The following is a 16,694-nucleotide window of genomic DNA, read 5'->3' as shown; positions in this document are numbered from 1 at the left end:
AAGATGGTATCTTCTGAGGACAGGATGAAAAAGGGTGATGTAAGAAGCTCTTTTATAGATATACTACTATACACACACACACACACACACACACACACACACAAATATACATATAATACATATATATATATCATATCATATAATACATATGGTAGTGTATGTACATGCCAAAATCTTAACTTAGTGGGTGCCTAGGTATAAAAATCAATTTGAGAGGAAATCACCCTAAAAATCATAAATAAAACATTCCTATTTCTTTAAGAGATTATTTAAAATAAACTGCAGCATCGAGCAGTATGCACACATGCAAGTAAGTGGCCTCTACTGGAAAGAGCACAAGTGATTCTTGGAAAAGCTCACGGGGAGGTGGCAAGAGGCTGAAGTAAAAAAGTTTGGTAAAAAAATCAATAAATAGGGACGCCTGGGTGGCTCAGTGGGTTAAGCAGCTGCCTTCGGCTCAGGTCATGATCCCAGCGTCCTGGGATCGAGTCCCACATCGGGCTCCTTGCTCATCGGGGAGCCTGCTTCTCCCTCTGCCTCTGCCTGCCATTCTGTCTGCCCGTGCTTGCTCTCTCTCCCTCTCTCTGACAAATAAATAAATAAAATCTTAAAAATCAATAAATAAGAACATTATCTAATTTCCTCTGGGATTTGGGCTGCTTTCATTTGATTATTTTCTAGCTCTTGGTTGTTCATATGGAAAAGTCACAGGGTTATAATCTGCGATGTCTTCAATTATTTGGCCTTTATGCACTGACTATTTTATTCCATGAGGAAAGAAACCAGAGAAAGAAAATAAAAGAGAGAAAAAAAATCTGAAAATAATCCCCTTCTAGAACTGAAACTGATTGACATCAGAGAATAATGTCTGAAGCGAAGAGAGTGCAGGTGCCTGGCTGGCTTAGTCAGGGGAACACAGGACTCTTGACCTCAGGGTTGTGGGTTCAGACCCCACATTGGGTGTAGAGATGACTTAAAAATAAAATCTTTTTTAAAGAAAAAAAGAGAATTACATCAGAAAAGGTTATTTTCATGCCTTGTTTGGTGTGCCGCTAAAAGCTCTTTTTTGACGAAATAACATGTTTGTTACGAGAGTTTGCACTAGACAGGAAACTTCTCACAAAGGGGTTTGTCTTGTTTGCCTTCGCGATATTATCCGTCAGGCACAATGAAAGCGCTCCGAGAGCAGGTCCTCACCGCAGCCCGGGGACGTGACAGTATCCAGCCTGCGCTTCATTTCCTTTGTCGACATGTAGAATGCTTGATTTCTTTCTAAATAATATTCAGTCCTGTTTCTCCTATTGGTTTTTGCTATCCTACCAAAGAAGTCAGAGGGCCCCAAGCAGGAAAAAAGACATGGACGGGAACAGCGTCCTGACGGTGTTGGGGTCCTTCATACTCACGGCAGCAAGATGGAAAAGTACTGTTGATCTGCTCCATAAACTCCGTGAGGTCCGTGCCAGTGTCCTGTGGGGGAGCCAGCAGGTCCTCCGCCCCTGCGACAGCAGAGAAAAAGAACAATGTCAGGCCTTCCACCAAAACCCAACATGGGCAGAAAACACGAATCCTGGCCTCTATATAGCAAAGTGAAAATCATTCTCCTTAAGTCAACAATTTTAGGCAATAAACCATTTTTGTATTAATTTGTTGGTAATATAATTTCATATCAATAAGATGTATTAGATGTTTCTGTTGGAAGCTTCCATGTGCCAGGGGCACATTTATGAGTGAAAAGTAATGTGGTTATATTATTTTAATATATTAGACAGAATGCCATTATTTTACACTCTGTTTTTCCATATAAAAAATTCTGTCAGTTTCTTTTTCCTTCCTTCTTTATTCTTGGAGACTCTGGCATGGGCTGGCTTACACTGACACAAATGTAGAGGTGTTTTAGAAGATACTTGTTACTTTGATGTCTTTTATTCTACAACCAATAAATAGCAAAATAAGTCACTTATTTAAAACAATTAAAATAACATTAATATTTTAGGTTTTCCTCTGACTATATAGCAAAAGATATCTTAAATACAAATTAATTTGATTAAAATATGTGGTCCTCAGTAAAGCTTTAGAACTTAAATTTCATCAATAACAAAATGTCATTCCTGAATGCCGGCTGACAGAGTCCTTCTAGCAGCAGCGACATGCCCCTTTGTGACTAAAGACAGGCTGGGTGAGACCTTGGCAATAATGGGGGCAGGGGAGGTGGCAATGTCTATAAGGACTAGCATGGAAAAAGCATTCAGTTCCCAGACCTGGGCAGAGAAAACCCTTCTAGGTATAATATACTTTAGGATGATATCCTGAATATGTACAAATATAAATTTTAGAGATGGAAAACATATTTTTTTTAAAAAATCATTCTGAAGGCAAAGCAAAAAGTAAATTGTTGCTCATACCAAAAGGAAAGAGCACTTTTTTCATCTTTTGTCGAAATTCAATCCACTACTACACATTATAGAAGCAAATACATTATAAATGATTATTCTAAGATGTTTACTTTTTTCATATTGTTAAAAAGTCTTTATATGCAGCTGAGCACAAAGGGAATATGAAACTCCTTTATGCTCTAAGACACTGGTGAGTAAGAACACTATTTAAAATGAAAGAGGGGGGCATCTGGGTGGCTCAGTGGCATCTGCCTTTAGCTCAGGTCATGATCTCAGGGTCCCAGGATGGAGCCCCATGTTGGGTTCTCTACTCAGTGGCGAGCCTGCTGTTCCCTCTGCCACTGCCTGCCACTCCCCCTGCTTGTGCTTCCTCTTTCACTCTCTCTGTCAAATAAATAAATAAAATCTTTTAGAAAAATAAATAAATAAATAAAACGAAAGATAAGCAAGCGGCGACGCTCAGAGCAGAGCGGGGGAGTTAGCCAGGTCTTGGAGACACCAACCTGCTTGGTGGAACTGAGGGCCAGGGTCGGCATCCAGCGAGTAGCTCAGGGCAGCCTGCTGAGGCGAAGCCCAGGGGGAGACGCCATTGATTCGGGGATCAGATTCAGGCTGCAATCACATTCAGAGGTTACAGCAGAGGAAGGACTCAAACAATTGCTAAGGAAAACATTTCTGTTTCTGACTTCCATGGATGATTAAATCATGTCAAGTTCTTCAGCCGCAGACATTTAGAATATCTGTTTTCATCAGTTCGGTGGGCTCACCACTACTTCCCCTGAGTGCTGAGTGGTCTACCCCCTTCGACTGGGGCTCCTAGAAGAGCTCAGCTGGTTATAACATGAGATATATTTATCAATGTCAGCTTCATCCCTCCATTTTTCTCTCCATGATGCTCAACCAAGTGAATTTAGAAAAGGTTTCATTCATCTTTAAAAAAGGAGCACCATTTCTCATACAGTAAATTCATCCAATTTCAAAATCAGCTCACTTCTTTACTTAAATCAATATTTAGGGCCACACTGGAGACATAAGGACTCAACTTTGGATTCCCATGCTTGAAACTCTGCCACTCAGAACCTACCTGATTCTAAGCAAATTTTATAACCTTTGAGGCCTTGAATTCTTTATTTATAAACTGGGGATGGTAAAAAGAATGCTGTTGTCAAAGGGATTTGTGAGGAGGGTGATCAGTTAGGATTTCCACTGAGATTATTAAAACAGAATCTGACACATAGTAAACACGTTGTAAACCCACTCCGCACAAAGCTTTGGAATGGTCCTGGATACACTGACAAGTATGTGCTCAAATTAGAAAGTGTCATCCATTTTACAGGGAACGCAGAAATTACAATGTTTTTGATGCCGATTTTTCCATTAAATTTGTATTAGTTGAAGTCTGGTGGTTTTGCCAGTTTTTACTGTCAGGTGAATTTTCCATCTACTTCTGGCATTCATACTAAATCATTAAGAAGAGATAAGAGGTCCACAGTCTGGGATATACAGAGCCATTTAGATATCGGCTATCTCTAAAAGCATTACTGTGCAATTCTGAAGGCACATGAGCCATTAGGCAGCTCTGTCTAATGGGATGGAGAGAGTCAGGGGAGGGGAGGGGAGTAATGGAAACAGAAGAGCCGTTAGCTCTCCAACGGGCTATCGCAAATAAAGGTTTTGAGCACAGCTTTCCACTGCAAAGATTCTATCGCTGCACTAGGTTAATAATAACACTTCATATTTTAAATCAGAGATTTTAAGAGAAAATTCATCCCTCACACAGGCACCACAGAGAAACTTCAAATTCATAGTGCTTATAATGTGGCACCGGAGAAGACTCAAACATTCCAGAAGGCTTAGGGAAAGCCCAGCTTTGGGGCACTCTAGGGAAACTACTGTTTTCTAACGATGCACAATTTGGAGACCCAAAGTGAGCCTTCCCTAAAATAGTCTGATGCAAATCCTGAAATAGCAAAAGACACACAGAAAAGTATATGGTTTAAAGGTGAGATCTCTGGCCTGCTGTGTAGGTAATGCAGAAATCACACTGTTTGGGATGATTCTGAGAAGTTAAAAGATACTGACAGCAACTGTGACAAGATGGTTTTCTGACATTTGAGAAGATCACTGGAGGAAAAGTTGCTTCTGCCTTTGGTTGGAGAAATCCTTTCTGGAGAAAAGCACTGCCTAGTCACTGCCTGGGACCCCACACTACATAGTCCAGAGAAAGATGACATGAATGTTGATGTCAAGGATTCTTCAAGAAAGAGAAAGTCTAGCCCCATCTGTGGGGATTCTACCCAATATGCACCTGCTACCCAGACATCTTCCTAATTCTGTGACGTGACTTCTATTCTTTAACTGCTAGATGTAATCAAGTACTTAATCCTCTATAGTGTTGTGTCTTTATGTGCCATACTATCTTATTGTAATATTGTACAATCTTGCTTTGGTCCCTAATAAGACTGCAAACACCAAGAAGGCAAAAACTGCGTCTGATGTTTCTTATATATCCAAAGAAGAGTATTTTTCAAAACTGTGGGCTAATATCCACGGATGAGATATAAAATTAATTTGGTAGGTGCCAACCAGCACAAAGAAAGAAAAGAGAAAGAGATGAAAAATGGGAGGAGGTACAGAGAAACACAGGAAAGAAGAGAGGAAGAGAGGAAGGAAAAAAGGAAGAAAGGGAAGGAGGGAGGAAGGAAGTTAAAAAAATAGAAAATAAGGGAGTTTTTTTATAATGGCAATTATTATGCTGTATTCATCATACAGGTATGCATTCATCATAATGTAAGTTGTATTTCTTATTGTCAAGAAAGTGTGCAAACAATTGCCATAAACCATGGCCTGAAGTTAGGAAACATTAATAAGCACATTAATAAGCACTTGTTACTGAATTTCATGAAAATAGTTCCCTGGAAAAAAGGCTTTAGCATAAAGAGCTCCAATGGCTTCCTTCCCCTTACAGCATACCCACATGTAATTTACACGGATGTATGTTACAGGGTCTCTTCCCTTAAAGGATTCAGAGCTGAGACAGATTTCCGTGTGGTAGAAGAATGGGAAATTCCATCTTAAGTGGGGCAAACACACTTCTGGAGTAGTGGCGGATGGGATGCTTCCATTCGAAGAGTGGAATTAAGCATGGAGGTGAGAGGCCGCAAGTGAGCCTCTCTGCTGACACTGGGACCACCCCACCCCCTACCGGAGACTGACAGGCTGGGAGGGGGAGGGGGTGTGGGCAGAGCCCCGAGTCCCACACACTCTACCTGCTCCAGCAGCTGGCGAAGGCGGTGGAGTTGAGATTCAAGCTGCTTATTGTGATCTTCTAAAATCTGCATCCTAGCCTCCAGCCGACCTTTGTGCTGCCGGAGGAGTTTTGCTTCTGCTATGAGTTCTGAGTCCTCAGATGCGTGGTGAGGAGACACGACAGTGTCCGGAGGTGACCCAACGGGGAGCCCCCTTCTCAGGTGCTGCTCCTTCAGCTGCTCATACTCCACCTGCAAGTTTCTAGTGTAGAAAAGCAAAAACTGGAATCACCACTGCGTGCATCGTCTTCTCTCTCAAACTGCCCACGAGCTCCAGATTTAACTCCAGCTCCTTCTTTCTTCTTAGGTAAAAACATCTATGAACAGTGAAATAAGTAAGCAGGAACAACACTCTAGCTTTAAGTAGGTGTTCTAACAGATGTCACCCCTCTGGGAACCCTCCTGTGTATGATCTTTACCCTGTGCCCTAGCTTGTTAGCCTACCCTAAAACTTGGACTCCACCTGGGTTTCTTAGAACACACTTCTGAAAGGAAAATGGGTAGGGATCATATTGAAAGTATGATTCAAGACTTTCCTTTTAGGAGTTTGCCCAGGGGGACAGAGCTTCCTCTCCCAGGTCAGACGCACCTTTGTTCTTCCTCCAAGTCGGCAATGATCCGTTCCAATTCTCCACGTTCTTCCCGTTCTACCGACTTCAAGATCTGAGCAGGACTCTGGGGCTGGCTGACCGGGGACTCCCCTCCGAGCGTCTGACAGTACTGTTGGATGAGGGCATGTTCATCCTCCCTAGGGAGACAAAATGGACACAGGCTTTGGCACACATCTGGAGGTGGATGTCTCTGGTTGTAAGGGAAGTAGAAACAATGATGATAGGGATGGCAGCTGGGCTCCATGTCCCTCTAACATCCCTTTAAAACTCTAGGAAGGGGATGCCTGGGTGGCTCAGTCAGTAAAAATCTGCCTTCCGCTCAGGTCATGATTCCAGGGTCCTGGCCCAGATCGAGTCCCACGTTGGGCTCCCTGCTCAGTGGGGAGTCTGCTTCTCCCTCTCCCTCTGCCTGCCGCTCCCCCTGCTTGTACACTCTCTCTCCCTGTCAAATAAATAAAATCTTTTAAAAAGGTAAAAATAAAAACATGAAGTGCTAGAAAGATATTTATCTAAAAGGTATGTGTACTACACATACCAACAACTTTATGCTTTGCCTTAGACTAACCTGTATATATCACAAAACCTCAGAAGAGATTCTATTCAGCAGAGGTACCAAAGAAGGTCCACCACTTATGTAGTTAATAGAAAAGATACTTTAGGCAAAATCAGCAACTGAATACTAAATGAGTAGATTAAAATATGTGATTAAAAAAAAAACTGTTCTAGACTGTTTGTTGACCCCCAAAACTCAGAGATGGAAGCCTAACTCCCAGTGTGAATGGCACTAGGAGGCGGGGCCTTTGGCAGATGATTAGGTCATAGGGGTGGAGCTTCATGGACAGGATGGGTGACCTTAGAACAGAGTCCAGAGAGCTGGCTTCCCATCTCTACCACATGAGGACACAGTGAGAAGAGAGCCATCTATGAACCAGGAAGAGGGCTCTAACCAGATTCCAAATCTGCTAGGACCTTGATCTTGAACTTCCCAGACTCCCAAACTGTGATAAATAAATGTCATTTCTAAGCTGCCCAGCCTATAGTATTGCATTATGGCAGCCCACATGAACTAAGGCCTAAATTGATTTCACTGGCTTTAGCGTTTGACTGAAAGCCATCTTGCAATGCTTTGTAACCCACAGAATGGTAGAATATAATCCTCCTACCCTTTCATTTAAATAACATTGCAAAAATTTTAACTGTAGATATTTATAAAATATCCACAGATATTTTACTTGATATTATCAGCATATCTTCACTAGGATCAATCATTCTGCATTAAAACAAGAAACTACAGGTCCTTAAACCTAGACTCTCCTACTTTTCTAACTACTCGTCTAATGAATTAGACACATGAATCACGTGGTAGAATCTAACGGTTGCCAGAGACAGAAGCATAACGAGATAGACAAAACTGGTACATTCTTGAGAAGGAAGGGCCTGGGAGCCCTGCTCTTCCTTTATGGGGAGATCCAGTCAGATCTCCCTGGAATCACGCAAAGGACAGACTCCCTGGCTCCTGCCAGCTGGAGTCTCTAGCTATGGAGGGAGTACTTCAGCAGATTGGACCTGGGCTGTTTTCACTGTGTCTGGTAAGCAAATCCCAGAATCTATGGATGTATAGGATAGGGCTTCAGGAAAACAACACGTAAGTAGCGCTGAGGGTATAAAATAGAGCTCTGTCATGACTGCACCAGCCCGTCTGACAGTGATGTGCCTGCAAATGTCCCTTAGAGCCCTCGTCTGTGGCACTGGGGTCAGAGCACACTCGACTGCAGTCCCAGAGAGTCTGGGGAGTGGTGGAGGCCCTCTGGGACCTCAGACTGGTGCCTGGCAGCTGCCAGGAAACACCCAGTTCTCGAGGTAGGATCTTTGATTCCTCTGAGTCCAACCTGAAAATGCAACCCGGTGTGATCACAGTTTACTGCGATGAAAAGGGGACTTGAACTTGCATCTGAGAGTTAGTGAACGTATAGAAAAGGGGTGTCCTGAGCCTTGATGGCAGAATGATGTGATGAAGCAAAGGAGAAAAATGACTGTTATCCCAGCAGAACAGCCAAAGCAAAGGTTCAGATGAACTACTGATTGATTTCTTTTGTTCCTTTATTGGTAACCTCTCCCTCTCTCTAAGTTTATACATGAGTATGTGTGGACATACATTTAATAAAATAAAGGTCATGCACGTTGGTTAGGAGCACAATATAACATTGATATTGAACCTCACCATCCCTCTATCAAATTCAACGGGGAAGGGGTAGAACCATCACCACCCAGTGAGAAACCGGAAATAAGGAACATGGATGGGATAAAGACTGAAATAAGCTAGAAATCACCCTTTGATGACCTTTCTGGAGAAAATGCAGTGTCACTGAAAAATAAATAAAGGAGGCTCTAGAAGAATTGCATGCTTATTCCTAACTGTGGAAGGATGAGGATATGAGGAGGGAATAGGTAGAAGACCAGGGCAGAGTAGCTGCATTTAAAAGACCCTGGGCTGCCTGTGTTGCTAAGTCAGACAGAAAGGGTATGTGTGAGGAGTGGGCATTTTCCTGATGGGAAATATATGGCCAATACCCTAAACCTAATTCATTCATTCACTCACTCCCTCATTCATTCATTCATTCATTCATTCCATGCCCAGGGTGGAGCCCAGCATGGAGTTTGAACTCACGACTCTGAGATCAAGACCTGAGCTGAAATCAAGAGTGATGCTTAACGACTAAGCCACCCCGGTGCCCCACTAACCCTAACCATTATGAAGGACAGAGGCTGGTGATCAGGCTATCACATCAGCACGCGGGGACACCAATTAGCTGCTAAGGATGGCAAGACGTTAGGTCGGTGATCCTTATCACGGCCAGTGTTTGCGGGTACTTTATCCAGTTCAAGTAGAGACAGAAGTAATAGCAAGAGAGGACAAAAAGTAGAGGTCTAAAATATGGAGAGGAGAAATACAAGGCATAAAGATACAGTGGGCATAAAATAAAGGAGTAGCAAAGTAAGGGTATAATGCAGTATTTTGTAACTATTCCTCAAGCTGAAAAAAATGTATAGAAACTAAAAAGGCTGAGTATCAAAAAAAATTAAGTAATTAATAACAAAAGAAAAAACCCCATGAAATTTCTCTATTTTAAAGATAAAGCGTCTCAAGCAATCAATCAGAAGTCAAAACAAAAAAACAGTAACTCTTGCAAGAGAAGCAAAAGGTTTAGCTTCCTGCGCTCTAGAATATCTGATGTCAAAAGGCTAAGGAGCAAGGTCTAGAGCCCTAACCCAGCCATTCCTGTGACCAGCCGGACCATGCAAATGTCCAGCGAAGCATTCTGTCCATGAAGCAGAAGAACGAACGAAAGAACAAGCAAGGATAATGCAAAACAGAACAAAAGTAGATGTTAACCCTCAGGTATTTCAATAAATAAGAAGTAAACTGATGTTCACTTTGGTTAAAAAAGCCACCATATGAATCCTATGAACAATTCACCTAAAAGGAAATGAAGGACTAAAAGTAAAAGTTTAAAAAGTATAAAATAAGAACAGGAAGAGTCAGAAGAAAACTCAAAGCCTGTAGCTATCTGGGGCGGGGCGGGGTGGGGTGTCCCTATGACTTGATCATGGATCCTAGCCCGGAGCTCCTGCCCTGTCACAGGCACCATCAGACCCCTGAGTCCCTTAGAACATTTGTCCCAGCAAGTATCTGATTCAGGGGCTATACTCAGTGCTCAGTATTAGCACCTACTAGTGTTCTGTTTTCAAGATTTGGGGACTAGTGTCTGTGAAACAAATTTATACATAAACAAGTCAAAATTAGATCTGAGATAAATTTTGTTATAAACATTGACATAGCTTCATTTCTTCTGGGGAGTTGATAGAGTTTAAATTATTACTGTAATCACCATCATCTCCACTATCATTATATCCTTTCATTGAGGTATCCAAAGGGGATTTAAGGCAATTTCTTAAAAAAAAAAAATCATTTATGTATAACATATAATTTCAGCCTTAAGTATTTCTCAGATTATTAGTCCTAAGAGTTAAATATAAAAGTAAATACATTCAAGTTCTTAATTATACATAGTAAAAACCAAGAGCATACCCTTGAAAGACAGATAGTACATGAGGTACCAGATGAGGGCCCTTACATGTCAATAGTGCTAAAATAGAAAAGGTTGCAAAAATATAACTCTGCACCACTGAAATACCATTAAATGGAATATAATTATATATTTAAGTCACACATGGTAAACACCATCTAGATTACAAAATTAGTATGTATCAGATGACAAAAGTACTGTGAGTCATTCAATGACCTTTTGAAAGTAGGCAAGACATAAACAAAAATAACAATAATTTCCCTCCTCTCAAGGATTATTCTGTTCTAGGCTTCAGAGGTGCAAACAGCAATGCCACTGCAAATCAGACCCCAGTTTGATCTTTGCACATAAGACAGTGTCACTCAAGGGCAGGTAGCAGATGGAGGGAGACACCCTAATGGCAATGGTCTAAGGATCTGCCCTTGGGTTCCCGAGATTCCCCACAACTATCCTGGGTCCTGTTTTGGTTTGTCATGGGTGTGCAATTCCTCCTTCAAAGAAAATTATTATCCTCAAAATTATTGGCTTTTTAATTTGTCCAAAGGCAGACTTTTAGGAGGAAAGGGAGTACCGGGAATTGGGTCTATGTGGGGGAAGAGCCTTGCAACTGATTCATGTCTGGGTTGGGGAGGCAGCTGCCCATGAGGCATGGAAATGCAACAATGAATTCACCAGCTTCACAGGATGAATGCTGTCGGGAGCCAGGGACTTGGTTCCATAGACCAATCTAAGGGACAGGGAAAGGCCCAAACTGCAGGGCAGGATGGCTGCTTTTGAAGATAATAATGACTACAAAGACCTTGGATTAAAATCACAAGTTCAAATTTCAAAATTCACACCTGAAACTATTAGGATTTCTTTTATCACCTACAGTTGAGATCATCCCAAACCACATTTAGGAGATCAGTCTTGGAGGTACGGAACTAAAATATCTTCTAATTAGGTCTGAACTGTGAAGCCGAGTTGTGGATGGAGAATGGGCAGGATTGGGACAAGGAAAGTGATGACCTCAAGGAGGACTGCAGATGCTCTGACCTCCCCCATCTGCACTGCGGGGCTCCCATCTGGGAAGCCTTCCCTTCCCACATAGGGGAGACGTAACAGTGAGGTGGTCAGCGGTGGTCAGGAGCACCTGTGGCTGCCTGGGTCTGAGTCCCACGACTTACTGACGAGTGAGACCCTGAGCGAGCTCCTTACCCTCTCAGTGTCTCAATGTACTCATCTGTAAGATGGTGGTCACAGAAACAAGAGTAGCATCTCAAGGGGTCTCAGAGGATTAAAGAAGCAAGGACAGATGAAGAGCTTAGAGCAACAGAATATTCACAGAGGGAGAGTTGGTGGTTGTTTTTGTATCACCCCTGTTGTTATTCAAGAGACCTAATGACATTTTTATGACCTATTGGAATAACAAAACCTCTGCTCAAAGGACCTGAAGGAAAGGTTGAGAATTCAGGAGTGAGAAAAATTCCAAAATGTAATATAGAAGTTTGCTATTACTTTTTTTTTTTTTTTTTTGGCTTAAGTTTGGCTGAGTTAGCTTTCAATTTTTCCCAACAACAATACAAATTGCTAATCTTCTGATGCTGGTACCTCAAGATGGACCTATGAGTGAAGCAGAAGAGCCAACGCTTCCTTAAGAAGCCACCAACCCTCGCTCCAAAACGGATGACCCTAGTGACTGGAAACTGTCCTCTATTGTCTCAGGATTGTGTTAAGACCCTGTCAGTGCTGGAGCTTTAGGAAATTTCCAGGGAAAGGCCAGGGTTGGAGTATGTTATGTACTTACTGCTACTACAGTAAGGTCCTGTAGGAAGCAAGAAAGCTGAAAGCAAAGAAGGAAGAGCACAGCATCCTGTCCAAAGCAGTGAAGATTTCTTCCTGTGTCTTGTGATCCAAGATGCTAATTTATTAGATGTGGAAAAAATAAGGACAGCCAGAGGAATAAACAGTGGGGCTGGGTTCCTAACCTTTCCATCACAAACCCTGTGGAGTCCCATCAGCCTGAAGGAGATAAGAAGCACCCTTCTGGTAAGACTCTATCCAGTGGGAGGAAAGGTATTTATTGCAGTATGTGGAATCCTATTCACAGTGTCAAGTCAGCAGTACAGGCTAAAATGGAAATGCTTACATGAGTAAGTGTTATACAGTGAAGTGAGCAAAGGTGACCACTCCAAGTCTAACCGGTGGGTTCCCCATCCAGCGCAGGGCTTCAAGGACTCAGAGTCCTCATTCGCAATCTCACTGGAATGGGAGAATCACTGCCACGGTCATGGGAAAAGAACCCCAGAATACTCAGTAATTCAAACTGTGACAGAGCAAAGGACTTCCAGGATTGGCTTTATCAAAATAAGGTTTATTAACATAGTCCCTGAGAAAATATGAACGCACCAGTGACTGGAAAACGATTTCTCTTTAGTGGCTGACAGATACATTCTTATGCTATTAATTTAATTGAATATTACATTTAAGGGAGAATTTCTTTCCTTGCCTTTTCCAGTATCAGAGGTCACCTGCATCCCTCTATTTGTAAAGCCAGCAGCGTGGCATCTGCACATCTCTCTGTAGCTGACCTCTGCTTCTCTGGCTATATCTTTCTCTAACTGACTCTCCCCCACTCTTATAAGGACTCATGGGATGACATGGGGTGCACTTAAATAACCTAGGATAAGCTCCCCAACTCAAGATCTTTAACTTAATCACATGTGCAAAGTCCCTTTTGCCATATAAAGAGACCCATGAATAGCTTTCAGGAATTAGGATGTGAAGTTCTTTGGGGGTCTTGATCTGTCTCTCAAAAATGCCCTCCAGGTGTGCCTGGGTGGTTCAGTCATTTGAGCATCGGACTCTTGGTTTCAGCTCAGGTCAGGATCTTAGGGTCATGAGCATTGGGCTCTGTGTTTAGTGGGGAATCTGCCCGAGATTCTCTCTCTCCCTCTGCCTTTCCCCCTGTTTACACACACACACACACACACACACACACACACTCTCTCTCTCTCTCTCTCCTCCTCAAATAAATATATCTTAAAAAAAAAAAAATGCCCACCCAATGTTCTTCCTCTACAAACACTTATCAGTGGTTCTTTCCTTGAGCCAGTAAAATTCATGGATATAGTAGTTACATCTGTGGACTTTGACCCCACTGGGTATGTGCCAGTGGCACACTGATAAACATTTAAGGAGTTTCCCAAAAAAACAAAGGAATAAAATGGTCCTGAATTGTAGCTTTTGCCATTTCTAGGGTTTAAATACTTTCATCAAGGCCAATATCAAGCTAATGACTTTACTGAAATGTAGAGTTTGGAAAAGATACACAGTTGTACATCTGACAAATACAATAAATTACTCCAAGAACACAGATAATAGTAAAACGAAGTAGAGTAATGAGGGCATGATGGCGTTTGAGTATGACTTTTGTTTTCATTTGAATCTAATTTAGTTAATTGTAAGTGTATACGAATTAATTACTATAATGGTTCTGTTTAACAAACAGCTTAAAAAAACTTCTTGAAAATGTACAGCGGGCTCTTACACTGGCTCTAACACACCACAGATGGTAGATACATAAGAAATATTTGTTGGACAAGATGAATGAGTTAATGTAGCTATATGATCGTATATTAAAATGTATTCAGCTGTTAATCATCTGATTATTTTTTCTTTTTCTCAAACAACAGTATTAAATTTTAAAATAGTGTTTATTCTAACTTGAAGACAGATGTGCTAAATTTGAGCATTACCTTCACTCTGTTCACAGGACATGACCAACACCTTTTAAAGAATTTAAATTTGATTTTAATTATTTTGGTTTTAATGATTATTTTGTGTTCCATCTAATTCTTTGACTATTATCAACCTTGTGGAAATCATTTAGAGGCTACTCAAGGTATCTCACTACTTTGTATAAAATATATACTAGTAGCTAAATAGAAACAAACATTATAAATATGCTATTATCTTGGTTTGGGAATTGTTTCATATTCATAGTACATGGATAATAATGTATAAATCACTACTGTATTCCTGTAAAGTATTAACAGGATAATGTTTGAAATTTAAAATTGAAAAACCTCCTGACATTTTTATTTATAAGCTTAATGATAGTAAAACAATTTTTAAAACATTGATAGAGAGGCACCTGGGTGGCTCAGTGGGTTAAGCCTCTGCCTTTGGATCAGGTCATGATCTCAGGGCCCTGGGATTGAGCCCCACATCGGGCTCTCTGCTCAGCAGGGAGCCTGCTTCCCACCGCCCCCGCCTGTCTCTGCCTACTTGTGATCTCTCTCTCTGTGTCAAATAATACATAAATAATCTTAAAAAAAAGGGATATAAAACATTGATAGGGACTTATTCTATATTAGAGTGGGTAAGGTACTACAACTTGGCTCTCTCTGTGATTTTTTTTTAGTATAAAACACCTGAGTACTAAGTTCTGTAACTTTCCTGGCCGCCTTACAGCTTCCCACCAGATGCAAACAACAGTGAACTTACCTAACAAGTAAACTTGACATTACTGAAACCTTTTAGACATCATGCAAAATCAAAAATTCTAAAGGGGGGTGGGGAAGAGGTTCCAAAGCAAGACGACACATAATAGTAAGACAATCAGAGATAAAATATTTGCCTAGAAAGTTTTTAATTATCTTTGTAAAGTCAATGAGACTTTTCCTAATTGCTAATATAATAAAATATTGGCAGAGGAAATACACTTTTCAGCAAAGAGTGGGGAGTTATAGGTCCAAGCTTGTGTGGGTCATAGTTGTTAAAAATGGCAGGGATTATGGAGAAAAAGTGAGCCAACAGACGGAAGAGGATTTTATAGAAGGGCATGTGTTCTGTGGAAATACATTTGTCGAATCAAAAAGAAATATCTGACAAATGGAATGAATATCTATACACATATTTATAAATAGAACAGTCTGATCTTTCTGAGGGAAATTAGTTGACAAATACAGGATTTTTTCATTAACTTATATGAAACCAAATAAACATATCCAATTTATATTATCATGGCTTGAAAGTGTAAAATCTATCTAGACATTTCTATAACCACACTTATCAATTTTGATTGGGATCAAATTCAGAGCCATAATCAATGAAGATTATTTCCGACAGCCATGACAAGACCTGGCCTTCCCCAGCAGTGCTAATTTCATGATCTACTTACACACTTCCTGTGGTAGAGCTGCTATCAGTGAGGAAAGATCCATTAGTCCTTTCCATCTGGGCCAGCCTGAAAAATGAAAATAAAGAGGTTCCATCACATGGCCCCAGATGGCATAGTCAACTGAGGTACTTTCTCTGTCATTCTCAAACCGTCATAATCCTGACAAAATAAGAAAAGGCCCAGATCTCCTAATAAGATTGGAATTTAAAACAACATCGAATGTTGAGCTACCTCTCAATCACCACTGCCTTCAGGCTTTGTAGGTCTTCATCTTTTACCATGCTATATAGACCCTTAATTCACCTAGGCTCCTAACTTATCTCCCAGGCCCTACAATGGGTCTCCATTCTCACAAATCTGATTATGCTCTTCTCATGTCTAAGGACTCACCAAGACCCCCCTTTACCTAAGATATAACCCAACTCCTTAGCAAGTGGGGCTTCAAACCAGATCTCAGCTTCTATTCCTTCATTCCTCACTCCTTACTCCTTTAAACAAGCCATGTTCGTTCCCAGCTCAGTGCTTTTAAGTATGCTTTTCCATTAGTATAAGCCTACCTTTTCCCAGAAATTCTATCTGGCCAAGACACAGTTCAAGTATTACTATTTATACGATGCTTGAACTAACTATTTTAGGAAGAGCTAGTTGCTAGCCCAAGAGACACTTCCTATGCACTTCTTTTCTGAAAGTTTGTGCATGCCAGCAAGACCACCCTATACTCTATATTATTCAGGGACTCTAAAATAAACCTCTATTATAATGCATTAACATACATTTAATTATATATTGTAATTCATATGTGCACAATCTCCTAAGAATACTTTCAGTTCCTAGGCTAATTCACTGAAATAGGTTACAGTATCGAAATCCTGCTTGTCTAGCATTTGGATTCTCATGAGCTCCATAATCACATGCCACAGAGATTCACTCTTCCCTGACTGTACAGCAGGTGTTTGGTAAAGCACAAATCACAACATGGAAAGATGAGAACCTAGATTCCAAATATAATGGAGCCACGACTCTTGCAAAACATCTCTTAAATCAAGGCACACCAATGACAGAGGATTCATACAGAAATAGATACATTCTGGGGGGCAGCACAGGGGAGGGCTCCTATCAAGGCTTCTTAC

The 16,694-nt window shown here is 41.1% G+C and overlaps 1 protein-coding gene across 5 annotated transcripts in view; it reads right to left on the bottom strand.

Moving 5' to 3' along the window:
- The window catches only part of UTRN (utrophin), a 513,165-nt gene that overhangs the window by 8,581 nt on the left and 487,890 nt on the right, over positions 1–16,694 (bottom strand). For all 5 annotated transcript variants that reach the window (XM_047733710.1, XM_047733711.1, XM_047733712.1 and 2 more), the window contains 5 exons: positions 15,565–15,630; positions 6,291–6,449; positions 5,663–5,903; positions 2,897–3,005; positions 1,404–1,496 (listed from right to left, as the gene is read on the bottom strand). In XM_047733710.1, the coding sequence (XP_047589666.1) occupies positions 1,404–1,496; positions 2,897–3,005; positions 5,663–5,903; positions 6,291–6,449; positions 15,565–15,630 (668 nt within the window). The remainder of the gene's footprint in view (positions 1–1,403; positions 1,497–2,896; positions 3,006–5,662; positions 5,904–6,290; positions 6,450–15,564; positions 15,631–16,694) is intronic.

This window comes from Lutra lutra, chromosome 6 (assembly GCF_902655055.1).
Source record: "Lutra lutra chromosome 6, mLutLut1.2, whole genome shotgun sequence".
NCBI classification, from domain to species: domain Eukaryota; kingdom Metazoa; phylum Chordata; class Mammalia; order Carnivora; family Mustelidae; genus Lutra; species Lutra lutra.
Note: the sequence above shows the minus strand (reverse complement) of the source record. Positions and strands in the feature narration are given on the sequence as shown.